Source organism: Condylura cristata, unplaced genomic scaffold, assembly GCF_000260355.1.
Source record: "Condylura cristata isolate star-nosed mole 26May11 unplaced genomic scaffold, ConCri1.0 scaffold00013, whole genome shotgun sequence".
Taxonomy (NCBI): Eukaryota; Metazoa; Chordata; class Mammalia; order Eulipotyphla; family Talpidae; genus Condylura; species Condylura cristata.
In genome coordinates, this window is record NW_004567114.1 from 2,719,214 (window position 1) to 2,741,542 (window position 22,329).

The 22,329-nt window shown below is 54.4% G+C and overlaps 1 protein-coding gene across 1 annotated transcript in view; it reads right to left on the minus strand.

Annotated features, from left to right (window-relative positions):
- EML1 (echinoderm microtubule associated protein like 1) overlaps window positions 1–22,329 on the minus strand; it is an 82,785-nt gene that overhangs the window by 26,437 nt on the left and 34,019 nt on the right. Inside the window, exons 2-6 of the mRNA XM_012724381.1 lie at window positions 22,075–22,204; window positions 11,008–11,142; window positions 5,442–5,470; window positions 4,705–4,755; window positions 2,829–2,958 (exon numbers count right to left, since the gene is read on the minus strand). Of these exons, the coding sequence (XP_012579835.1) occupies window positions 2,829–2,958; window positions 4,705–4,755; window positions 5,442–5,470; window positions 11,008–11,142; window positions 22,075–22,204 (475 nt within the window). The remainder of the gene's footprint in view (window positions 1–2,828; window positions 2,959–4,704; window positions 4,756–5,441; window positions 5,471–11,007; window positions 11,143–22,074; window positions 22,205–22,329) is intronic.

Here is a 22,329-nt window from a genome sequence, read left to right on the forward strand (position 1 = left end):
GGCACCAGCGTGGCCCCAAGCCCCTGGCCGGGCACCAGCGTGGCCCCAAGCCCCTGGCCACAGAATCCTAGGGCTGTCATCACCCAGTCTGTTCATGTAAGTAGCTTGAAACTGCAAACCCTTGGTGCCTGCCCGCCTGGCCCTCAGCAGGCTTTGAGCTCGTGACCACTGTTGCCTTGATGTGCAAAGGTGCGGTTTGTTTGTAGAAAGTACGTGGTCTACTTGGAAAGTTGAGGTGATTGGCTTGTATCGTTTTATTTACCAAAGGTCACTGGGCCAGACTTCTGGGGAGTGACTTCCCAGGAGGTGAAGGCTTCTCAGTTTAGCAATCAGGCCCGGGTCTGGGCTGTGAGGCCAGAAGCCGGTTCTTGGTGAACGGCCCAATTTCACACGGACACTGGCCTGCGCGTCCCCGGCGGGCCTGCCTCAACTTTTTTTATTTTTGGTTTTTTAAAGATGTATTTTATTTATTTATGCATACAAGAGCTGGGGGACAGGCCCGAGGTGCAGGGGTGAAAGGCTTCCCCAGAGACAGAGTGGGGAGCAGAGCAGGCGGATCGACTGAAATCCACTGCTGAGGGGAGAGGCACGGAGACAGGAGGGGTCTGTGCGCCCCGGGGGTCACTCCCTGGCCCTGGCCGGGGATACTCAGGCCACAGTGGCTGGGGCAGCTTCAGAGCCCTGAGACTTAGCGCCTGCACCACCGAGATCTCAAGGGCCAGCTGCTGTGGCATTAGGATTAGTCACTGGACGATGCACCTGACCCTAATTCCACGAAACACGGGGAGGCCTTTCCCTCGTCCTTCCTGTGCGGCACTCTGGCCCCGCTCAGCCCCACTGCGCTGTCGGGTGGCCCTTGAGGTCCCGCTGCAGTCCCAGGGCCTGACCTGGGAACTGGACTCAGAGGAGCGACGGAGCACTGAGCCTGCCACCTGCCAATGACGCGTCACGTCGTGTGAGCCACATGTGTGATCTGGGCAGGGTGCCCCCACGGCGGCCACAGGAGAGCCTGGTGGGCGGGACCCAGCGGAATCCTTCGCCTGGCCCGGCTTTGGCCGTCGGCTGGGGATGTGAAATGACTACATTGCTCAGGAGGTGTGAGGCTGTGAAGGCTTCTCCCACGGTGAACCTCTAGGCTTTGACAACCTTACACATGGGGATTTAAAAATCACTTTTAAGGTTCTGGGAATTGCTTTATAGACCTCAGTTGCTGACGTAATATGAATTTACTTTTGCTCTAATCTAGGAGCTGAAACATGTTTCACATTATAAAAAGTAGCTGTAAAAGGTGGAAGTTCCACACACACACCTACAGCAGGTACAAAACGTGGGTCCTTCTTGCCCCAGCCATTCGGTCTTTAGAAATAATTTCTTCTGCTGAGGTTTTGGCTTGTAAAGGTCCCAATCTTGAAAACTATTTCAAGAGCAATCTACCATTTGAACGTGGACATGAAAATAACCCGGTAAAAGTGTAACAGGGGGGTCCCCAGGAAAAGGGAGGTTCCAGGTTCCCTGCCCCACCCAGCTGAGCAGGGAGGCGAGGAATCTGGAGCTACTACAGAGGACGGAAGCAGGATGGAGCCAGGAGACCTGAAGGAGCCACGTGGAGCAGAGACGTGTGAAGAAGCGACCCTTGTTCTTGGCCTTAACTGGGTGAAACAGACGTGGGTGAGAGACCTGTGTGTGGGGGGGTGACTATGGCAGCATTTATCTTGATGTTGATGTTGCTCCTTTCCTCCCAGACTTCTCTGGCCATTTCTGACCCTTTTCTACGGGTCCCGGCCAGAAGGTGCGTTGGACTGTGGCAGCTTTCGGGCCTTGCTTTGGGCCACCCCTTTTGGGTGGACTTTTACCCACGAGGGGAGGGGTGAGTTCGGGTGTTTGATTTAGAAACTATATGCTTGTCTTTTCTGCACTGCACACTCATTGTATTAAAGTCCCTTTTGACTAAAGGTCCTGTATGTGTTGTCTGGATGCAGCGAATGGCAGAACCTATGTAGAGGGGGCAGGCTTGGGGTCTGCCCTGTGAAACAACAGCATTTATTAGAATCGATTCCACTGCTTTACACCTAGAATATGAGTAGGAAGGGCTGCACACACAGGCTTTGCGCCTGCTTCCCAGCTCGGACTTAACCGAAGCAGCTCTCGGCTGACGAAGAGCTGGATCCCTGCAGACACACGTGCCGGACGGCCGGCAGGGCAGAGGCAGCTGAGGGGCAGTGAGGGCTGAATCTGAAAAATCAAATACCTGTTTGGGGGCACATTTTCCAGAGTCTCTGACTCCAGAATCTGAGGCGTGAGGCTTCTTTCTAACTATAATGACGACAGTTTGAGGACCCTTCTTGAGGCCTGATTTCCCGTCTTCCCAGCCTTCTCTCCCGGGAAGCTCATCCACGATTCTGAATGCCACTTCGAAGCTTCCAGCAGCTTCATGTCAAGAACGTCAGTCACGTAGCTGACTCAGGTCCTGGTGGCTTGGATCTGACTGGGGGGAGGGTGGTATTAATTTACTTTAAATGGTGTATTTGTGCTGCCTGTGGGTTTTACTTGTACCCCTCAACGTGCATCCTGCATTTAGCACCCTGAACCCCTAAGGTCCTCAGACTCCTAAGTCCCACCTTCAACTAGCAGTACTCCTGGGTGAGGCCTGCAGGTGGGTGCAGCCGGACTGAGGAGGGGACGCTAACGCTCCTTCCCGGTACCGCTCCTCCTCCCCTTGGGTTTACAGACTTGCTGCCAGCACAGTTTCGTTTTACACATTTCTGCAGTTAAGCTTCAAGCTAAGGGCATCTACCGAGGCAGGGCCCCGAGCGGCCACTAAAGGATACACCCATTCCAGCTTCAGTCTCCTGGTGGGCAGTTCCACCTTCGCTTCCAGGCTGTAGGAATCCACCTGCTCTTTGGGCATGTACATGGTGACTGGGCGTCCGCGGAGAAACATTTTTACATAACCTTCTTCTACGAAAAGAACAGAGAAGCCAGTGAGACCGCCGAGCCCAGGGCCGGAGAGCCAGCGTTACTTCAAGTATGAGAGGTGTTAAATGTCTTTCAATACTTAGTTGCATCCTTCTATTGCAATGTAACAGAACAGTGTCTTTTACACTGGACCATGCTTTCAGGTGTGAAGGACACAAGCCCCTAAGTCCAGCCAGGACCTGCACAGAAAGGGGAAAATGCTCCAAGAAGCCAGAAGTGGGAAACGAGAATTAAGGAGAAGAACCAGCAAGTAAGACTTTCTAGAACACAGTTCTTTTCATCACAAAGTCACTCTTGATGCACAATTCCAGGGGCCAGGTAAACCCCACGGATGTGTGGACCCGGGGCAAATCCCGGACTTGGAACAAGAAACAACGGCAGCTTCTCTGGCTTGAGTTTTCAGGTTCTAACAAGACCAAAGAAAAGGCCACGTGAGCTCCTGCCGAATTCAGGGCCCTTGGAAACTTCTCTGTAGACCAAAGCGCCTGATTCAAGTTGGGCGTTTGGAGCCAGGGATGTCTGTACCTAACAGGCAGGTCACCTGCAGAGCGGACTTGGTGAGGAGAACCCGGGCAGACGGCCTGGGAGTGACTCCCCGGGCTTCTCCCACGATGCACATGCACGCTGCCTCGGCAGGAAGAGGCCACCTGAGCTGCTGAGCATGCAATCGGGCCCAGGGCATGCACGCCACGGCGTCACCTGAGGACGACCCAGTCTGACCTCCAGGTCAGAGCCAAGCGCACAGGGCAGTGCTCCCGTGAGGTCCTTGTGCTCTGCCCTCCTCCCCCCCAGCTCCGCGGGGACCAGCCAGCTGGGCCCCCATCACCACACTCTCCCTGTGGTTCTGAGGTCACTCTCTTGCAGCCAAACCCATCGAGACCCAAGATGGGTGTCAATGCCCTCTCCCTGCCCTCTGGCTTGTGGACCACTCTCATGTGATCTCACCGTCCACTCCTTCAGCCCCCAGGGCCAGATGTCTCCTGGCGCCCCACACCTCTGTCCTGCCCCTTCACACAGGCTCTTCCCTGGCTCTGCACTCAGACTGTGCTGCCCTGCCCAGTGGGGCGGACGAGTGGGAAGGGGGCAGGCGGCCGCCTCAAGTTAAGTGAGAGCGACTGCATCGGATCTGCTGATGCAGAGCGTGGCGACAAACAGCAGGTGCCGTCAGCGCCACCACACAGACCAGGGCCCACCTGGGGCAGGCGGAGCGCGGCGGCCCCTGGGGCGCTGTCACCACCCCAGGAAGGAGACTCGCCAAGCGCTTGATTCGGAACTGCTGGGTGAGGCGGAGAAGCCCTGGATTTAAGCCGGGCCCGAGTCCTGCTGTTGAACCTGACTTCTACATCCAAAATCAAAATGCAGGGAGGGGAAGCAGGTCTTTTCCAGGCAGGTTAGGATAAGAGCATACACCCACCAAACCCCGGATGTTAGAGGGGAGAGGGCAGCAGCCGAGCAGGGACCCTTTCAAACAGCGACACGTGGGGTTGCACTATAGCTCTCTTAGGTTTATATGAGTAAAACGAGAAGCTCCTGAGGCCAGCCAGCAGTCAATCGAGAAGCAGAGACACTTCTTTGAACCTATCCAAGTCAGCGCTCAGGAAGGCTTTTAACTTGGACAAATCGAGGTTTGCACCCCAAAATGCATTTCCACGTTTGCCGTCGTGGAAGTTTCTGTTGCCTGGGTAACGGTGGCTCAGAGAGCTATGAGGTCTCAGAAGTGCCACCTACCTTTGCAGTGCGTCACCCGGCGTTTCCCTTGTGATTTCGGAGACTGAAGGGCTAGATGGAGAGAGGTGGGCGCTGCTAGACCGGAGCGTCCACTCGCTCTCCGCCGCGGCCGCCTGCCCTGGGGGTGCCCGGCCAGGCCTTGGCCCCCACCAGCACACCCCAGACCTAGCTCCGCAAGCTTCAGGCGGTCACGTTTTCAGGGCCCGGCTGGCCGCAATAGTGAGTGTAAGGGGAAAGCCCGAGAGGTGGGCCCCAGATGACCAAGTGGAGCCCCGTCCTTGTCCAGTGCTCTGCATTTGGAATAAAGTTATCCTAAGGAGAGCATCTACCTTAGGGCAAAAGGTGCTGAGAAAAAGAGATGCAAGATCTCCATGAACGAGCAGTCTGCGTTTAGGAAATCAAAGGCAGGAAGAGAAAAACAGCTACTTTTAGACAAAGTTACGACTCAGTGCTTCAGCAGCTCGCAGAGCCCGTTGGCGGGAAAGGACGCTGGAGGGCACGGGACATGACCGTCCCCTCACGGGGCCTGCGTCAGCTGCTTAGGGCTCCATCCAGGGTCTGACAGGGTGACCAGCGTGCTGCGCAGCCTCTGACCTCAGCGGCCAGCGCCCGGGTACAGGCCGACAGGTAACGTGCTACGTGTCAAAAGTTGGCCCCTGCCAGAGCTCCGTCCCCTCTGCCCCCCCGGCTCTGACACAGTGAGTGGGGGTGCCCGTGCAGAGCGAACTGGGACTTACCTGCGCTGAAGATGGGCTCCTTGGGCTTGCTGTGGAAATAAAACAAGAGCAGTTTTTAGGGGGGTCGGGGCAAGTCTCGTTCACCCCCGTGTCATTAGCTGCTCTGTTACCAGGTGCCGGGCGGACGCCAGGCCTTTGCAGGAAAAAGTACCAGTGACTGAGGGGGAAGGAGCGTGAACTCAAGTCCCAGACCCGGGCAGCAGGCCACAGGCCTGGCGTTGGCACAGCCAGTAACCGTCGGGGAAGGAAAACGTCTGGTTGGAAAGTCCTGTCTCCAGGTGTGAAAATGTTTTGTTCCCCATCCCTGTGCTCTTCTGATAGATTACTTAAAGAACTTATTTAAAACTAACAAATTCCTGACAGAGACCTTGGGAAAGAGGGCATTCCGGGCCGTCCCCTGGGGAGCTACTGTGAAAGGGCAGAGGGCCAGGGTGAAAGGGAAGAATCGGGCAGGGGGCGTGGTCATTTGTGGGCAGTATGGCCCCTGGACTCAGGCCCCCTGCAGGAAGGGCCCATCACCCCCCTGCCGGCCGAGTGGATGGGATGCATGTCCTGCTCAAACACAGATGGACGGAAGCCGCGTCTGTGCTTCAGCAGGGAGGTATGCGGCCTGGCTTGGGGGGAGCCCGGCCCCCCATCTCCTACGTGGGACCCAGACTTGGTGAGGCTCTCGCCATAACTGTTGTTCTCGCTTCCCTCTTCCGATTTCACTGACAGGACCTGCGTGCCGTGCTAGGCTCTTCACCCAACAGCCAGGCCGGTGTCCCCCGTACGCCCCTCTTTAAAGTGTGGACATGCCGTACCAGATGGAGGAGACCCCAGAGAGAGCCGTGCGGGGCAGGGGCCTGAGGAGGAGAACACAGCTTTGCAGCTGAAGTCCTGCTGCTCCCCCTCTGTCTACACTGGAAATACAGCGGGACACACCGTGGGCAGAGCGAGCCTTAACTCGATGTAACGGACGGAGGGTATCACCCGCTGCCGGCCCCCCTTTCAATAAGGTGAAGCTGCCCTGGGGGCCTCCGCTGACGCTCTAGTGGGGTGCGTGCTTGCCCAGGCGTGTCAGCTGGGCGCGGGGAGCCGCAGGCTTGGGTTCTGAGCTCGCCTGCAGCTTTGGCCAACAAACAGCATGGGCCTGTGTCGCACCTGGGCCTACAGGGCCTCGGCTCTTCTGCCCTGCCTCCTGTGCACCCCTGTAACGCCACCCAGCGCCCTGTGCTGCCGCCCGGCCGCGGGCCCGTGGGAGGCCTCTGTCCGTGTTCCTGCTCTCGAGCCGCCGCAGCGGCCCGCCTGTCGCCCAAACCCCCTCCCAGTGAGGCCTGGTGCTGCTCCCCTCTGCCACCTGCTCAGGCCCGGCCCCCCATTTCTCCAACACTTCATTTTGGTTTTCCCGTGAGGTTGCCCCGGGGCAAAGGGGCACTCGGTCGACTTGGTCTCCATCATGTCACGTCACGCGAGAGAAGCGGACCGCGGGCCTGGGAGGGCCTCCTCTCCTGCCCCCGGCTAGCAGGCCCCGTCCCTCTGTCTGGGCGGCAGGGGCTCGGCTCGGCTCAGTCTGACAGCGGTTGTCTTGCTCCCATCTGACAAACTCTGGAAGATTCTGTCTTCAGCGCAGGTCTCCTGGGGAGGGAACCTCACCCAGCCCAGCACTTGCGGGGTCAGGAAGTTTGGGTCCTAACGGGGGTATGTGTAACAGGCAGGGTGGGCTGAGTGGCCTCTGGGTGGCCAGCAGGGCGGGGCCAATGTCCGGCTGCTGGGCAGGCTTGAGTAGGTCGAGGTCAAACGTAACCCTCCTCCTTGGTCTTGGTTGTCGGTAAAGACTTGGACTCTCGATGTACACATATTCCCGGCTCCCTCTGAAATGGTTTTTCATGATGAAATAAAATTCCTGCCGCAATAAACAATAGCTCTTTCTGGACACTGCCCTGCAGCAGCTAGAGAGATGGGCTGCTTAGTAGCTGTTCATGCATGTCCCTGGAGACTTCGCTGAGGGACACGCATTTCCACCTACAACACCCCCTTGACAGTGCAGCCTGCACGGGGGAGGTCTGAGGCCTGGCTGGGGGAGGAGGGAGCCCGGCTCCCCGTCTCCCACGAGGAACTGAGACCCGGTGAGGCTCTGCCATCTCTGTTCGTCTCGCTTCCCTCTTTTGATTTCACTGACACACCCCTGCGTGCAGGTCTAGGCTCTTCACCCAGCAGCTAAAAACTAACACAATATAAGAAGCATTAGCACTAGCATTGTTTAATAAAAGCTTTGAAGATTCCATTGGCTTGAAGAGTGAAACGTCTCTAACATGTGTTAAAATCAGCTGCCAAGAGGTGGCGCTGTGCACACAGGCCTCCCACAGCTGACGCGCTCACAGTGACATGATGTCGGCTCGTTCGTTCATTCAACCACGCTGTGTGCTGCACGCTGGTGACACAAAGAATCGTCAGGGCACCAGCCTCCTGAGGCTTGCAAGGAGGGCGAGCGTGTGCGGGAGAGGGGCTGCCAGGTGAAGACGGCAGGCAGGGAGGGAAGGCGCCCACCGGGCGGAGGGGTCAGGGCGCCGGCCGCCCGGGGTGTCCGGGCTGGGTCTCCAAGGGTCCCGGAGCTCATGCCAACGTCGCTCACCACCTCCCCCCATTTCCAGGTGCATACATGTCACTCAGGCGGGAGGAGAACCCCACCACGGTGCTACCGTCAGGCCCGGAGGCTCCTCGCCTGTTGACGGGTGTTACTACCTGTGCTGGGATTTGTAACGCAGCTACAGTATTTTCCCGAATATGCTCTTTCCTGCCTTAGATGCGCATGGCCTTGACCGTGTTTGATCACCCTTCCCTCCGTGAGCTGTCAGGGAAGGAGCTGGCCCGGTGCTGTTCCATGGAGCGGGGCCGCTTTTATCTGGCTGGTTGTGCGGAGTTGATGGAAAACGGAAGTGAAGGTCCTCATCAGGTACCTGAGACCCTGATGTCTGTCGAAGAACCGGTCTGTGGGCAACTCTGCCTCCTGCCGCTCACCTGCCAGCTCACCTGCCACTGTCGTGTCCTGCGTGGCGCTCGGCCAGGGTGGCGGTGCTGTGGAGCTGAGCGGGTAAGGTGCCGGGACCTTCAGAACCATGACTCCTCCTTCTCAGGCTGGGGTGGGGGGAGAATGGAGTTGGGGTTCCAAATGTCCTGGAGAGATGCATTTCAAGGCCAGGGGCAGGAGAGCAAAGGCCCGAGGCGCCAGGCGGTGAAGCGAGGCCGCGGAGGCCACGGCAGGCGGGCTCCGATCCGAGGTTCCCTGCAGGGCCCGCCTCGCCCTGCAGCGGCCTGGGGGCCTTCTGCTGTCACTCACCGAGGGACCCCCAAAGCGACGGCGTGAGTTGTTGACATCGTCACAGGAAGGGGCCGAGTTTAGGACGAGCCCCTGGTCTGGCTGTGATGCCTCATGCTTTTCACCTTTCTTCTTATTTGGGGCAAAAAGGTTCATCCAGCAAAGTATTTACAGAGCATCTGCTCCGGGCGGGTGCCGCTCCAGATGGTGGACTGGTCCGACTGGACAGAAAATCCAGAACGTGGTGGTGGAGAGGTCCCAGGATGAAGGGCTCTCAAGGCGCAGAGGGCGAGGCTGAGGCTCAGCGCTGGCCAGCCTGGCTCTCCCCGCCATGCGCTGCCCTTTCTACTGTCTCGCCACCCAGAGCAATGAGAAGGTGGTTACCGCTACAGTCTCTTACAGTGTAAGACGGTGGCCTGAGACCACAGATGCATCCGGAACCACGGATATGTCAGAGCATCCGGGACCACGGACAGATGTGATAGCATCTGGAGCCATGGACAGATGTGGAGCCATGGACAGATGTGAGGGCATCTGGGGCCACAGACAGATGTCAGAGCATCTGGGGCCACGGACAGATGTCAGAGCATCTGGGGCCACGGACAGATGTCGGAGTGTCTGGGGCCACGGACAGATGCAATGGGTGATGGAGGTGAGGCCACAATCAAGTAGCCACCCAACTCCACGTTGGATACCCCTCCCTGGAGTTTTCTAGCTGGTTCTCAGCCCCAGGGACCGGCCATGGCCAGTGAAGTCTCCAGCTCCTCGTGGTGGGTGGACGAGGCGGCCTGGGGCTGCCCACAGGGAGCAGAGAGGAGACAAAAGGGCCAGGCGCCCGCGGAGCCCCCAGCCTGACCGCACTTCTCTTGTCTCTCAGCAGCCGCCTCCCTTGGTGAGAGCAGCAGCGGCCTTAAGCCTGTGGCCCTCGGGCTTCGGCCAGCACTGCTGTTCCCTCGGACGCCGCCCGGCCGGCCAGCTCAGCCGGCGGGCCCCAGCTATTCCTGGGCTCTAATGAGACAAAGGACTTATTTTCCAATGGCCACATTTGACTGTCAGGACTGTTTTAGAAAATGACTAGTAAATTCTCCCAGTCCCTCCTTTCCAAATCAAAGTCTCCTACTGTGGCATTTAAAGAGAATTCTCTTTGGAAATGCCTCGTGCGGAAATATTTACTCAGCACGATCACCAAAGCCATGGGACTCAGGAGATCAAACAGTGCCGGGTTTAACAATGCAGATTGTTGTGGGAAATTCTTAATAAAAATCAGATGTGCAGGAAGGGAGCCAGCTGCAGCGAGGGCCAAGGGCCAGCCGTTTCGGGCCGCTCCTAGCTGGCCCAGGGGCCTCCGCTTCTTCCTCGGCCCGTGGCACGGCACTGCTTGGCCTACTTCCCGGGCGTCACCCTGGAGCCCCATCACCTGATACGAAGCGTAGGAGACTGGACCCTGCAGCGGTGAGCCTGTGCATCCGCCGGCCCTGCCCTGCCTGGATGTGAGAAGCCCCAGCCTCTTCCTCTGAAAGGCCTCGCCTGGGAGAGAAACGGAAAGCCCACGCTTCCCTCACAGCACGGGAGCAGAATGACCCACAAGTGTGGGGTTTCACAGGCCGTGGCGTGGAGCCGGCGGCCTGATGACGCAGGCGTCTGGGATGAACATTTGGAATAGAGCCGTGACTCGCCAGTTTCTTCCCAGGCCCTGCTGCACGAGGCGCCCGAGGGCGACTGAAGCATTTGAGGTGGGGTCTCCCACACGACACATTCTTAGGCACAAGCGGGTGCAGAGCCGAAGTCAGCGTCACAGAGACGCCACTGTGGAGTCAGAGCCACCTGCCACCTTCATCGCACGCCAGCCTCCAAGGAAAACGCGGGCTCAGAAGTGGATTTCGCGACAGCAGAGTGAAACGGTTGCTATCTCCAGCGTCGGCTCCGTGTTAAAGTTTCCGTTGAATCCTAAAGCTACAACTTCCCTCCCCGCCTGTGTCAGAAACTCTGCTGCCGGCCGACCAGAACACGCCACTGGGTGTCGAGGGCAGCGGCTATCCGGGGAGACGAAGCACCCGCGCGGGCAGGCCCAGCGCTGCCCACACCCCGGGCTCCGGCCAGCGAGCGCAGCCCACCCCGTCCCGCTCCGCCCTCTTCCGCCTGGGCGGCGGGGAGCCCCGGAGTTGGCTCGTGGGGTGGGCGACGCTGGTCCCCAGAGGGCTCCCGGGGGTGCGGCCCCCCCGGGGCGGGGCCGCGGCCCTCAGACAGCGCGGGGACAGGCCGCCCTACCTCTCACTGTTCTTCTTGCCGCTGGAGGAGCTGCTGGCGGAGCCCGTGCGGGCCCTGTTGCCTTTGGGGTCCGCGTAGCTTTCCCTCCGCGCTCCAGGGGAGACACGTTCCGAAGAGCCGGTGCCCTTGATGGTGCTGAAAGCAATGAAATGACAATGAAACCCCAACAGAGTGGGGGTGAACAGGGCAGCGCGTCCCCCCTCCATGCGGCTGTTTACACCTCGGGTCGGCTCTACGGCCCCGGCCACGGACGTCAGCACCTTCCACACGGCGCCTGGAGTCCACCTCGCCCCGTGGCTCCAGCTGTGAGGCAGCTCCAGCTGGCCCCTCAGCTGTGTGCGACTTGGGGTATGTGGCCGGAAGTGCCCCGCCCTGGCTCGGCTTTGGCAGAGCAGCAGTGCCAGCCGGCAGGGACTGCCCCCAGGCTTCCCCGTGACAGTGTCTGGAGAGATTTTGGTGGTCTGGAGGAGGGGGAGGGCCGCCCTTGGCTGGGGTGCTGCTGAACGCCCAGGACAGCTCCAGCCCGGCGTCAAGGCGGGCTAGTGACGGAACATGGCCCCGGCGGGTTTCGAGAGCGCGCCGTCCCCTCCGCACTGACCCTCCCCCACTTAACCAGAGGGGCGCAGCAGCCCGGGTTTCTGCGGGGGGTGAGAGGGACGCGTGGCGCCGTGGCCAAGCCCAGCGACGGCGGCCTCCAGCCAGCACCTGTCCCCACAAGGCGAGTCCTGGCTGCCTCGGGAGTGTTCTAGGTTCTTCTTCAGGGCTCCGGAGACCCGGTCTCCACAGAGCCCAGTAGTGGCAGAAAGGACGGCTCCCGTGAGTCAGCGTGCCGGGGAGACCCAGCCCCGGAGTGCTCTGCGGGCCGCAAGGCAGGAGAGGGAGGCGCCTGGGGCTGGCTCAGGCTGGGCGCCGCTGGTCTGGACAGTCGCTGGGTGACCGCGCGGGCCAGCGACCGGTGCTGCTGAGCCTCAGTGGGCAAGACCCTGTGTGGAAGGAGAGAGGACGGCTCCCTCAGGGGGCCTCATGGGAGTCACGTTTTAAGCCATGGGCTGAGAAAGTAGGGGGCCCGAGGTAGCAGAGCAGCCTAAAGAGAGCGAGCACAGAGGCAGGGAATGTGGGGGTGCAGGGCAGGGAGATGAGGGCCAGTGGATGGAGGCCTGGGGAAGCCCTGTGGGCACCTGCCAGGGGGGACACAGACACCGTCCTGGGCAACAGGCACCCAGGTGCACATCAGCGCACGGTCCCTCCTGGCAGAATGTCGGCGCCCCCACTTCTCTCCACAGACACGTGACAGTCACACCCGGTTGTGGCTGTGTCCGGCCGCCACCCTCCCCGGGTGCCACTCTCTCTTTCCTTCTTTCGCCTCCTCAGGGCCCCCAGCTTCACTCTGGCCATTGTCACTTGGAACCACCCACAGTTTGTCTCGTGGTTTGGAGCCACCGGCCACCGGCTGACCCGGGCGAAGCCAAACGTCCAGGGAGCAGCGGAGACCGCGCCGCCACGGTGCATGTGTGCCTGTCTCTGCACCCGAGGAGGCTCTGAGCACACCGCCCTGGAACCTCGCGGCGGGGATCTGCATGGGTGCGCCTCAAGGTTCGGTGGAATTTTTAGAACATTCAATTTGGGGACAGGGAAATTACAGATGTCAGGAGAGAGCTCTGCAGCTCTGAAGCTTGGGACCGAAGTTTAAAAACGACAGAAACCTTTGTGCTTAAAGTTCAAGATGTTCCAGAGACAAAAACACCAGGATCACCACCCTAACGCCCCTCGGCCACGCATCTGGCAGGAGGCTGCTGCCCTCACAGCAACCAGCCCAGCGTCACCCCAGGCCCTTGGGGGAGTTCAGGGCAAGTTCAAGGCAATTTAGAGACTTGTACAACATACCCCAGAGAGCTGAGAAATCATGACACTCGGAGTCGATGACGGCCACCATCAGTCAATGTCCGACCCAAGCGCTCGGCCCAGCGCTGGAGGCCCGAAGGGTCCCCGAGAATGGGAACAGCAGCAACAGCTGACAGAGCCGCTCTGCTCTTTGTAGAAGGGATCAGACGTCAGCCACACAGTCCCTGGCAGCAGCTGGCTCTGCCCACTGGCAGTGGCGACAGACGCCAGGCTGTAAAGTAGACTCGCTGCGGTCACTTCACACCTGGGTTTCTCCCCTGGCTGCTCTAACAGACCACCTGCAATTTCTTTATTTCCTTTTCAATTTTTTTTTAAAAAAGATTTATTTATGCATACAGAACTGGGGTTCAGGCCAGAGGTGCAGAGGCGGGGAGAGGCTTCACCAGAGACAGAGGGGTGCAGAACAGGCCGACTGACGAAGCCCACTGCTGAGGGGGGCAGCGGCGGGCCAGGAGAGGTCTGCCGCGCCCTGTGGTCACCTTCAGGGCCGGGATCGGACTCATGCTGAAGTGGCTTTAGCTTCTTAGTGCTGCGCTCTAACCCGCTGCGCCACCAGGGAGGGCTCTATAACCTATTTTTCACATCATCCTCCGTTTCCCTACAATGTACGCTTTATCATCTCGTGTACGGTCCCCAAGAAGCTCCCACCACGAGTCACCAGTCCACCAACACCGTGGTCCCTCCTGCTCTTTCCACTCCTATTTGGATCCAATTTCCTCCTCCCTCCCCACGAATATCTCTGGCTTATAGCCGCCTGTTCATTTTAGTTTTGACTTTGTTACAATCTTACTCCCCCAAATCCTACTTGGGTCCCCTCCGTTCCTCCTCTGAGAGGAACCATCCGGTAGTTTTTCTTTCTCTGCCCAGCTAACTGCCCTGGGCATGATCCCTTCCGGCCCCAGCTGTGCTGCTGCCAACCGAGTCCACCTGCAATTTGCGAGCCCAGAATATGCAATATCAAGAAATGTCCAGAATGGATGGCTCCTCCATGGCACGGAGGAGCCCTCAGCCACTGGGTGAGAGGGAGCAGCCGGGTGACGAAACCAGCGTCCTCACCTTGCCTCGGCCTGTGCATCCCACACACACTGAGGGCTCGCGGGCCCGCCCCAGCTGCGGCTGAGAGGCACAGAAACACAGCAGAGCAGACCTGAGCGGGGCACCGAGCATGGGAAACACTTTGGTAAGCTCCAGTCAGTCGCAGGCCAGCCGCCAGCGCACAGCCCAGGCCACGCATTCTGGATTTCAGACACCTCGTAGCCAGGCTGAGCACCGTCCATCACTGCTCTTTCAGACATTTTCATCCACACATTTGCATTAAAATGTTGAGCTTTAAAAAAAATCTAGTATTGCTGTATACACCAGAAAGAAACAAGACACTTTCTTTTGAGAGCCAAGGGCTCTTATGAATGAAAGAGGACTTCCTAGGATTCATGTGAAGGGCAGAAAATGCAGCTTGAGGCAAGACGTCCTCAGTCACTGGGACTGCGAGCGTGTGTGACACTGAACAGGCTCGGCCGCCTCACAGGACCGGAGGGAACATGAGCGTGCTCCACCGGACGGCAAGTCGGCAGCACCGTCTCGAGGCTGCGCGGGCGGCTGCTGGCCGGACGCTGGACGAGGCCCGTGTGGGCGGCCGCTGGCCTGAGGCTGGACAATGTTGCAGTGCATTTTGCAGTGCTGGGCCCTTGGGCGGGTGACACTTCTTGGTGTGGAAATGCGTATTCACCATCATGCCTTCCTCTCCCTTCAGCCCTCCACGCCCACCCTAAGCCAAAACCTGCTGCACTCCGGACACGCACCGGCTCTTCGCCTTGACACCATCTGCTCGTTCAATGATTTCTGACTATTTAAATTTCAGAATCACAACCTTGCTGCAGTGGCGCTTGGTGGGCACCTTCTCATCGTGAGCGGATGGCTCCAGGCACAGCAACGTGTGATGAGGTGCAATTACATCTTGTGGTCACGATGCGATCTGGAATCAAGAATCGCTTTTCCAAACTTTTGCAAAAAGATCCCCAACTTTTACAATGGCAAACACAGAGCTCCGATAGGTCGGGCTTCTGAGTGACCAGACGTTTTGTGATGATGTCGCTTGTCAGGGCAGCGGGGTAACACCCCGATATTCAAACAATGGTATGCTCAAAAACTATTTCCTAGTGAACAGAGTGTGAAATCTTCTGGCTTCCAAAGCCCCAGCCCTGGTCTAGCAGGCAGGAGGCCAAAGACAAGGCCACACCCTGCACGCAGTAGCCCGCGACCTGAGGGTCAGCCCCTTCACCCCACGATGACCACGGAGTCCCATGAGGAAGAGTTAACAGTGGATGCCTAGTCCTTGCTCTTTTTTTTTCTGCATAGAAGAAATGCAATATGGGCCAGAAGTTTGGGGGGAGGTAAGAGGATTCATCGGAGACTGAGTGGGGGGCAGAACAGGCGGATCTACTGAAATCCACTGCTGAGGGGAGCAGCGGGGAGACAGGAGAGGTCTGCTGCGCCCTGTGGTCACTTCAGGGCCGGGGCCTGAACGTGTGCCTCAGCAGTGACAGCGCTCAGACTGCCCCCTGGTGGCCTAAGGGGCCAGTCTTGCATTCTTTTTTAGCAAGGGAGAGATGTTTCTAGCATCAGCATCTACTTAGGAGAAGCCCTCCTGCCGAGCGTGATTATAACGTTCCTGCCAATGCCTCACCGCTCCTACTGGTGCAGACTAAATCCCGCCTGTGCTGCGGAAGCATCGCTCAGAGAAAGAAGCAGGTCTGCTGGGCTGCTTCTGGGCTTCCCCGGGATTATCTAGAAAACTGTGTTAGTTAGCTATGATTGAGCTTTTATCTCCTTCCCGTTAAACGAGGCACTCACTGCCCCCGGGTGCCACGCTGTCCGCGGGAGTCCACGCGGGACCACACGCCCCGACTCCCGCCCTGTGCGCTGAGCTACGTCTGATGGCCGTGGTCACCACAGCTGCCGAACTGCTCCCTCACTGGGAAGACACCTTTGCGGCAAGAGCCGCGCCACCCGCAGCGGCCTCGGAGAGTGAAGAGATCAAAATAGTGTTTTCCTCCCACCAGATGACATCACCCCCTCCCCACGTCAAGCAGGGGCTTCCCTTCTGTTGGGGGTGGGGGTAGCACCCTCTGTTTGAAGGCAGAAAGTCCGGTGTCTAAGAGAATAGACCCAAAAGAATGAGTTTCGCACCTGCATTCCAGTGGATCTGACTGAGAAAGGAAATGTAAGAAATAATTTTTAAAGCAGTTGAGATAACATCATTTCGTGTCTTTAACTTTCTCTGCCCTTTAAATTGTGCACGTTGGGCGCTGACCACGTCCTGACAGATGCTTCTGACAAGTGTTGCTGCTTCCCAAAGGGCCAGGGGCCGTTTGCCTGGCCTCAGGCGGTCAGCACCCTCTTCTTCGCCTGGAGCAGGACATTTAAAATTATGCTGTGTATCAACTTCACTCTCTTGCTGCCTCTTCTCACAGGCCTGCCGATTGTGAAGCTCAACTCAGGGACAGAAAGAATGAGTGATTGTCTCTGTGGTGAGCCAGTGGAAAGGCTACTCTATTGTGGGCTGGCGGCCCGCTGAGCTAGGTATGACCTACAAAGTCTTCCCCGGATTTTCTCCCTTTCTTCCTTTGACTAATGGGAACAAAGCTTTTCCCAAGGATTCCAAATCAAGCCCCCAATCGAAGTCTTAATTGGCAACACAAAACACACGGTTGGGCGCTGGGCAATTTCCAAGCGGGGTTTTGTTCTTAAGCAGTAGGCTGAAAAAGCCCCAGAGAAAAGAAAATAAACATGGACCCATCCACACACCATAGACGCCCCAACTCGGCTCATCTGGAGCTCTGATTAGAGAAATTCCTGCACGATGGTGAACATATCTGAAGTGGCTGGGAGACTGTTTGAATATCAATATTCAGAATGCTCAGCTTGCTTCTTCCTGGTGTCAATATCCTCTCCTAATGGAACGTGGGCAGGAGCTTTGCCGCGAGTAACAATTAGATGCTTCAGTTCAGGTCTCCAGCTTCCACACGGACGGGAAATTACATGCACGGAGGCCAGAGAGCCCAGAGAACCCCGAGGAGTGATTCCTGCTGCTGGACAGGGAACAATGAGTGTTGACCACCCGGTCTAGGAAACCACGCATTCCCAACTGGCTCCCGGACACCGGTTTATCCGATGAATTAAGCTGATTATTTGGGGGGGGGGGCGCGGGGAGGGTCTACAGAGGCCTGAGACTATTTCTGGAAACAGGATGATGATTAAACGACAAAACAAACCTAGCATGGCAGTTACCAATCACGTTTCTTCCCTCCTTTTCCCCCTCAGAGAATATTGCTGAGTAACGGTCACTCAAGAACGCTTTCTTTATGGATGGGGTGGGGGGCGGGGGACCCAGGCATCTACTCACAGCACCTCTTCTGCCCCTGCAGCCCCTTATTAGGGGGCGGTTCCTTGTTTCACATTCAGACCTTCCAGAATACTCTCGCAGCCCCTCAGGGCACTGCCAAGTGTGGCTGCTCCCAACAAGCAGGACTGAGGCAGGACAGCCACTCAGGAGGGAGGCTGCCAAGTGGTCTTTACAGCAAGTATTTTTTTCTGCATCAAGGGAAGGGCTGTCCTGGTCTTTGCTGGAAGTAGCCTAGCACAGTGGACAGCAGGCGCTCAAGACCCAGACAAACCCAGAATTCCGGCAGGTTTGAGCACTCTCTGTTCCCAGCCATGGGCTGCGTAAGTTCCTTTACCTCTCAGAGCCTTAGTTTGCTCATAAAATAGGATTATAATATTTACCTTGCACGGCTGTTGTGAGGATTAATGATAATTAAAAACCTGGTACTTGGGCTTTCGTTATAATCAGTAGAGGGTTTCTACCATCACCACTGATTTAAACAGGAGCCGAAGTACCCACTTGCCTCTGTTTTTGCAGGACCTGTGGGAAAGTATCAATTAGATCCCAGAGTGCAATCTCACTCCTGCAGTCTGATGGCACTCCCGCTTCATCCTGCTCTGAATAAATGTTTCAAACACCAGAACTCAACACACAGTTTGCCAGGAATTTCAACCATCATGCCAACTAATCCTTCCAGGATGAAGACCTAGTACTGCCGATAAAATGTGGGGATTAAACAACTCAAAGTGACTTTGGACCAAAAATAGAGACTTCCACGAAATCATAGACCAAGTTGCTCTGAAAAGTAAAAAGAAATTTAATAATTTTTGCTCTGAAAAAATTCTTTTATTTAAATTCAAGTATATAAGAGGCATGAATTATAAATCTAGTTTCTCTAAGGGTAGAGGGCAATAACTTTATTTTTGTTAACTCTTTGCAACTTTGAAGTTACGTCATGAAACAATTCACTGTCTACAAATTTAAAATTTATTTTATGTTTTTGTAGCCAACTTAAATTTTTTTAATTGAAATTAGAGTGGTTCGTAACATTATATTGGTTTCAGGTGCACAGCACTATAAATCAGCATTGGTGTATACTATGTTTAGTTTTCAGGTATAGCAGATTACGTTTGCCACCAAAAATCTAGTTTCCATCCTACCTCATACAATTGACCCATTTTACCCAACTTATCCACCCCTCTCCACACTTCCCTCTGGTAACCACTATTTTGTTTTTATAGTATAAGGATTTGCTTTGTTTTGTTTCTTTATCTTCTACATATGGGTGATATCAGGTGGTGTTTGTCTTTCTCCATATAATTTAATTCACTTAGCAGAATAGCCCCTAGGTCCATGCAGATTGGAAACATTTTGGCAAGACTTCATCCGCCTTTAAGTTGAGAACTGTTCCATCAGGTATATATTCCACTTTATCCAATCATTTGCTGATGGACACTTAGATTTAAACAACTCTTTCTTAAGCAACCTCTAGCTCCAAGAAAAAAAAGTCAGAAGCTGGAAAACTTCTGGAGACAAATAAAAATGAAAATACAAAATACTAAAACTTATGGAATGCTGAGAAAGTGAACTAAATGGGTTATCTACAGTGGTAAACACAAGTTAAAAGGGAGAAAGATCTGAAATTATCAACTTAACTTTACACCTCAAAGAAGAACCAAATAAACCAAAAGATAACAGAAGTAAGACAAAGATAAAGGTTAGAGCAGAGATAAATTAAGCAGAAAAAAAATGAAGCCAAGAGTTGTTTTATTTTCAAATCAACAAATTCTCAACTAGACTACAAAAAAAGAAACGACACTCAAGTAATTGGAATTAGGGAAATTACAAAAATCAAAATCCTGGCATATTTCACACAACCTACAAAGACTGAATCACGAAAAAATGAAAATGCTAAACTAATTTATAACTAGGAAGCATTAATCAAAATTTATAACTAATGAAGCATTAATCAAAAACCTCCCAACAAAGAAAAGCAAGGACTAGCAGGCATCATTGGAGAATTCTACCAAACATTTAAAGAATAACTAATAGCAACTCTTCTCAAACTCTTTCAAAGAATTGAAGGAAGAACACTTCCAGTTTCATTCTACACAACTAGCATTACTCTAATACCAAAACCAGAGAAAATCACACTAAGAAAAACTATAGAACAATATCCCTGATGAGAATTCAAATAAAAATCCTCAACAAAATGCTAGCAAATCAAACTCTCTATTACTTTAAAAGGATTATCTACTATGACTACATGGGATTTACCCCTGGAATTCCAGCATGTTGAAATCCATTTAACATATGAAAACCAATTGCCACATTAACAGAATGAATGACGAATATCACTTGACTACTTTAATTAATGCAGAAAGATCACTAGGCAAATTTGACACTCTTTCATGGTTAAAAACACTTAATAAGCTGGAAAGAGAAGAAAACTACCTTAACATCATCAACTACACATAAGAAAAGTCCACAGTTCATGTCACATTCAGTGGTGTAAGGCTGAAGATCTTTCCTCCAAGATCAGGAACAGTTATGGATACTAACTCTCACCACTATTCAACATGGTGCTGGCAACCCTAATCAGGACTACAAGGCAAGAAAATGAAATAGAAGGCATGCAAATTGGAAAGAAAGGAAAAAGTAAAATGATCCCAATTGTAGATGCATAAGCTTTTATGTTGAAACCTCTAACAATGCCACACACAGTACTTAAACACTAATAAACAATTTCAACAAAGTCTAAAGGACAGAAAAATCAACTGTTTCCATACATTAACAATGACCAAATAAAAACCGGAATGTCACTAATGATAAGAGAAAGTCAAATCAAAGCCATAGAAGATACTTCCTCACGCCCATCAAAAGAACAGAAAGTGCTGACCAGGAAGAGGCACTGTTGGTGAGAATGTAAAATGGAGGGGTGACTGTGGAAACAGTGTGGAAGTTCCTCCAAAATTCAAAAATAGAATCATCATATGATCCAGTAACCCTCTTCCTGGTATATACCCCAAAGATTCCAAGCAGGATCTCAGAGAGAAAGTGTACACCTCTGTTCAGAACACCATTATTCAAAGAAGTAGAAGCAACCAGAATTCCCACTGACAGGTGAATGATAAAGTGTATACACACAATGAAATATTATGCAGACTCAAAAAAGGAAGGAGATTCTGGCATATGCTACAATATGGATGAAGCGAGAGGATGTTATGGTAAGTGACTTAAGCCATTCCTATGAAGTATCTAAAGTAGTCAAAAATCACAGAAAATGAAACTAGAAAAGTGGTTGCCACGGGCTGGTCAAGGGTTGCTATTTAGTGGGTCTGCAGTTATAGTTTTGCAGAATGAAAACAACCTAGAGCTCTCACACAATAATGCAAGTCTATTTAACATGACTGAACACTTAAAAATAGTGAACTGGCAAATTTAATATTACATATTTTAGCAGAAATACAAACCATGACAGATGGCCACCTGAATCTTTGCAAAAGTCAGTTTTGTCAATCTAACAACGGCTAGATGAATGAAAGCTACTCTGTAAGCACAACTGTCAGTCAGCAACCAGACATAATTTCATATTGATTATAAGTGATTCAAACCAGCATTAAACAGGTATGAAAGGCCGGGATGTCATTTTAAAGTTCTGAAAAGCCTGCAAAACCATTTTTCTGAAAATTCACCAGTACTAAGTACCTAAAGCTCTCTCTGCGACCCTCAATGACAAAGCACTGGTCAAGGACGAGGGAGACGGGCAGCACCAGCTACTTAAGAGACGAGCTTGGACCGCTCGGTCTCCACTCCCCTCACAGCCCAGCAAGCCTGGCGGGCAGCCTCAACACCCACAGGGCAGGTGCCGGCCCCACCGCACACGGGAGGCAGCTGGCGTTTTCACCAGTTCTCGCCTCCTCCTGCATTCTGAGCACAGGCTGTAGGCTAGCGCTGCACAATCTCTTTACCTTCTCAGCTCTATTAGCAGCAGGTAAGTAAGGTTCTAGGGTCTAAAATGTTCCAAAAACAGGCCCTCCCTGGTGGCGCAGCGGGTTAAAGCACTGCACTGAGAAGCTAAAGCCACTTCTGCATGAGTTCGATCCCCGCCTGCCCCGGAGGTGACCACATGGCGCGGCAGACCTCTCCTGACCCGCTCGCTGCTCCCCTCAGCAGTGTACTTCGTCGATCTGCCTGTTCTGCTCCCCACTCTGTCTCTGGTGAAGCCTCTCACCGCCCCTGAGCCTCTGGCCTGTACCCCAGTTCTGTATGTACAAATAAATAAATCTTTAAAAAAAAAAAAATGTTCCAAAAGCAGCCGGGCTTATAAAGTGCAGAAGTACAACATGACAATGGTGAAATTACTGGCAAGCGAAGCGCAGCCACACGTGACAGACCCCTCAGTGGGCAGAGCCCACCCTGAGCACCAGCGACAAGGAGGAGCTTGACTTCAGTCAGAAACACTGGAGCTTGGTCTGGCCACCTGACCTCTGCTGTGTGCCAGCGTGGACTTGGGACTCATGTTTACGACGGTAATATGCCACCTGCTTTGTCAAGAGCGATTTCTACGTGAGGACACAAGCAGGTGCACTGTAGTTTGAGCCCTGCGGTTTGAATAAATCTATAAAAAAGAACAAGCACCACTGAGTAGAGGTCCTGTTGTTCAACACACCAAATACTTTCATAAGCTGTAACGCAGGGAAACGGTGAAGTGTCACATAAACAGGTAACAACTTATAGCCCGAGCAGGAGCCGGTGGCTGGCTGAAGACACCTGCTGCCTACCTTTTGGTTGCTGCTGGCACGGCGGTCTTGGCCCCGGAGGGGGACGGGAGAGAGCCACCGGGTTTCTTTGGTAGCACGGTGCCATTGTTGACGGTGGTTCTCAAAGGCAAGGTCTGTACCAGGGGTCTTGCTGCAAAACAAGCACAAAGGGAAATGAGGACTCTCCCCGTGGGGCGGCAGCTCTTTTGGGAATGTGAGCTTTGCAGGGTAGAAAAGGCCATCAGTTGTACAGTGGTAGCGGAAATGGCAAAGATG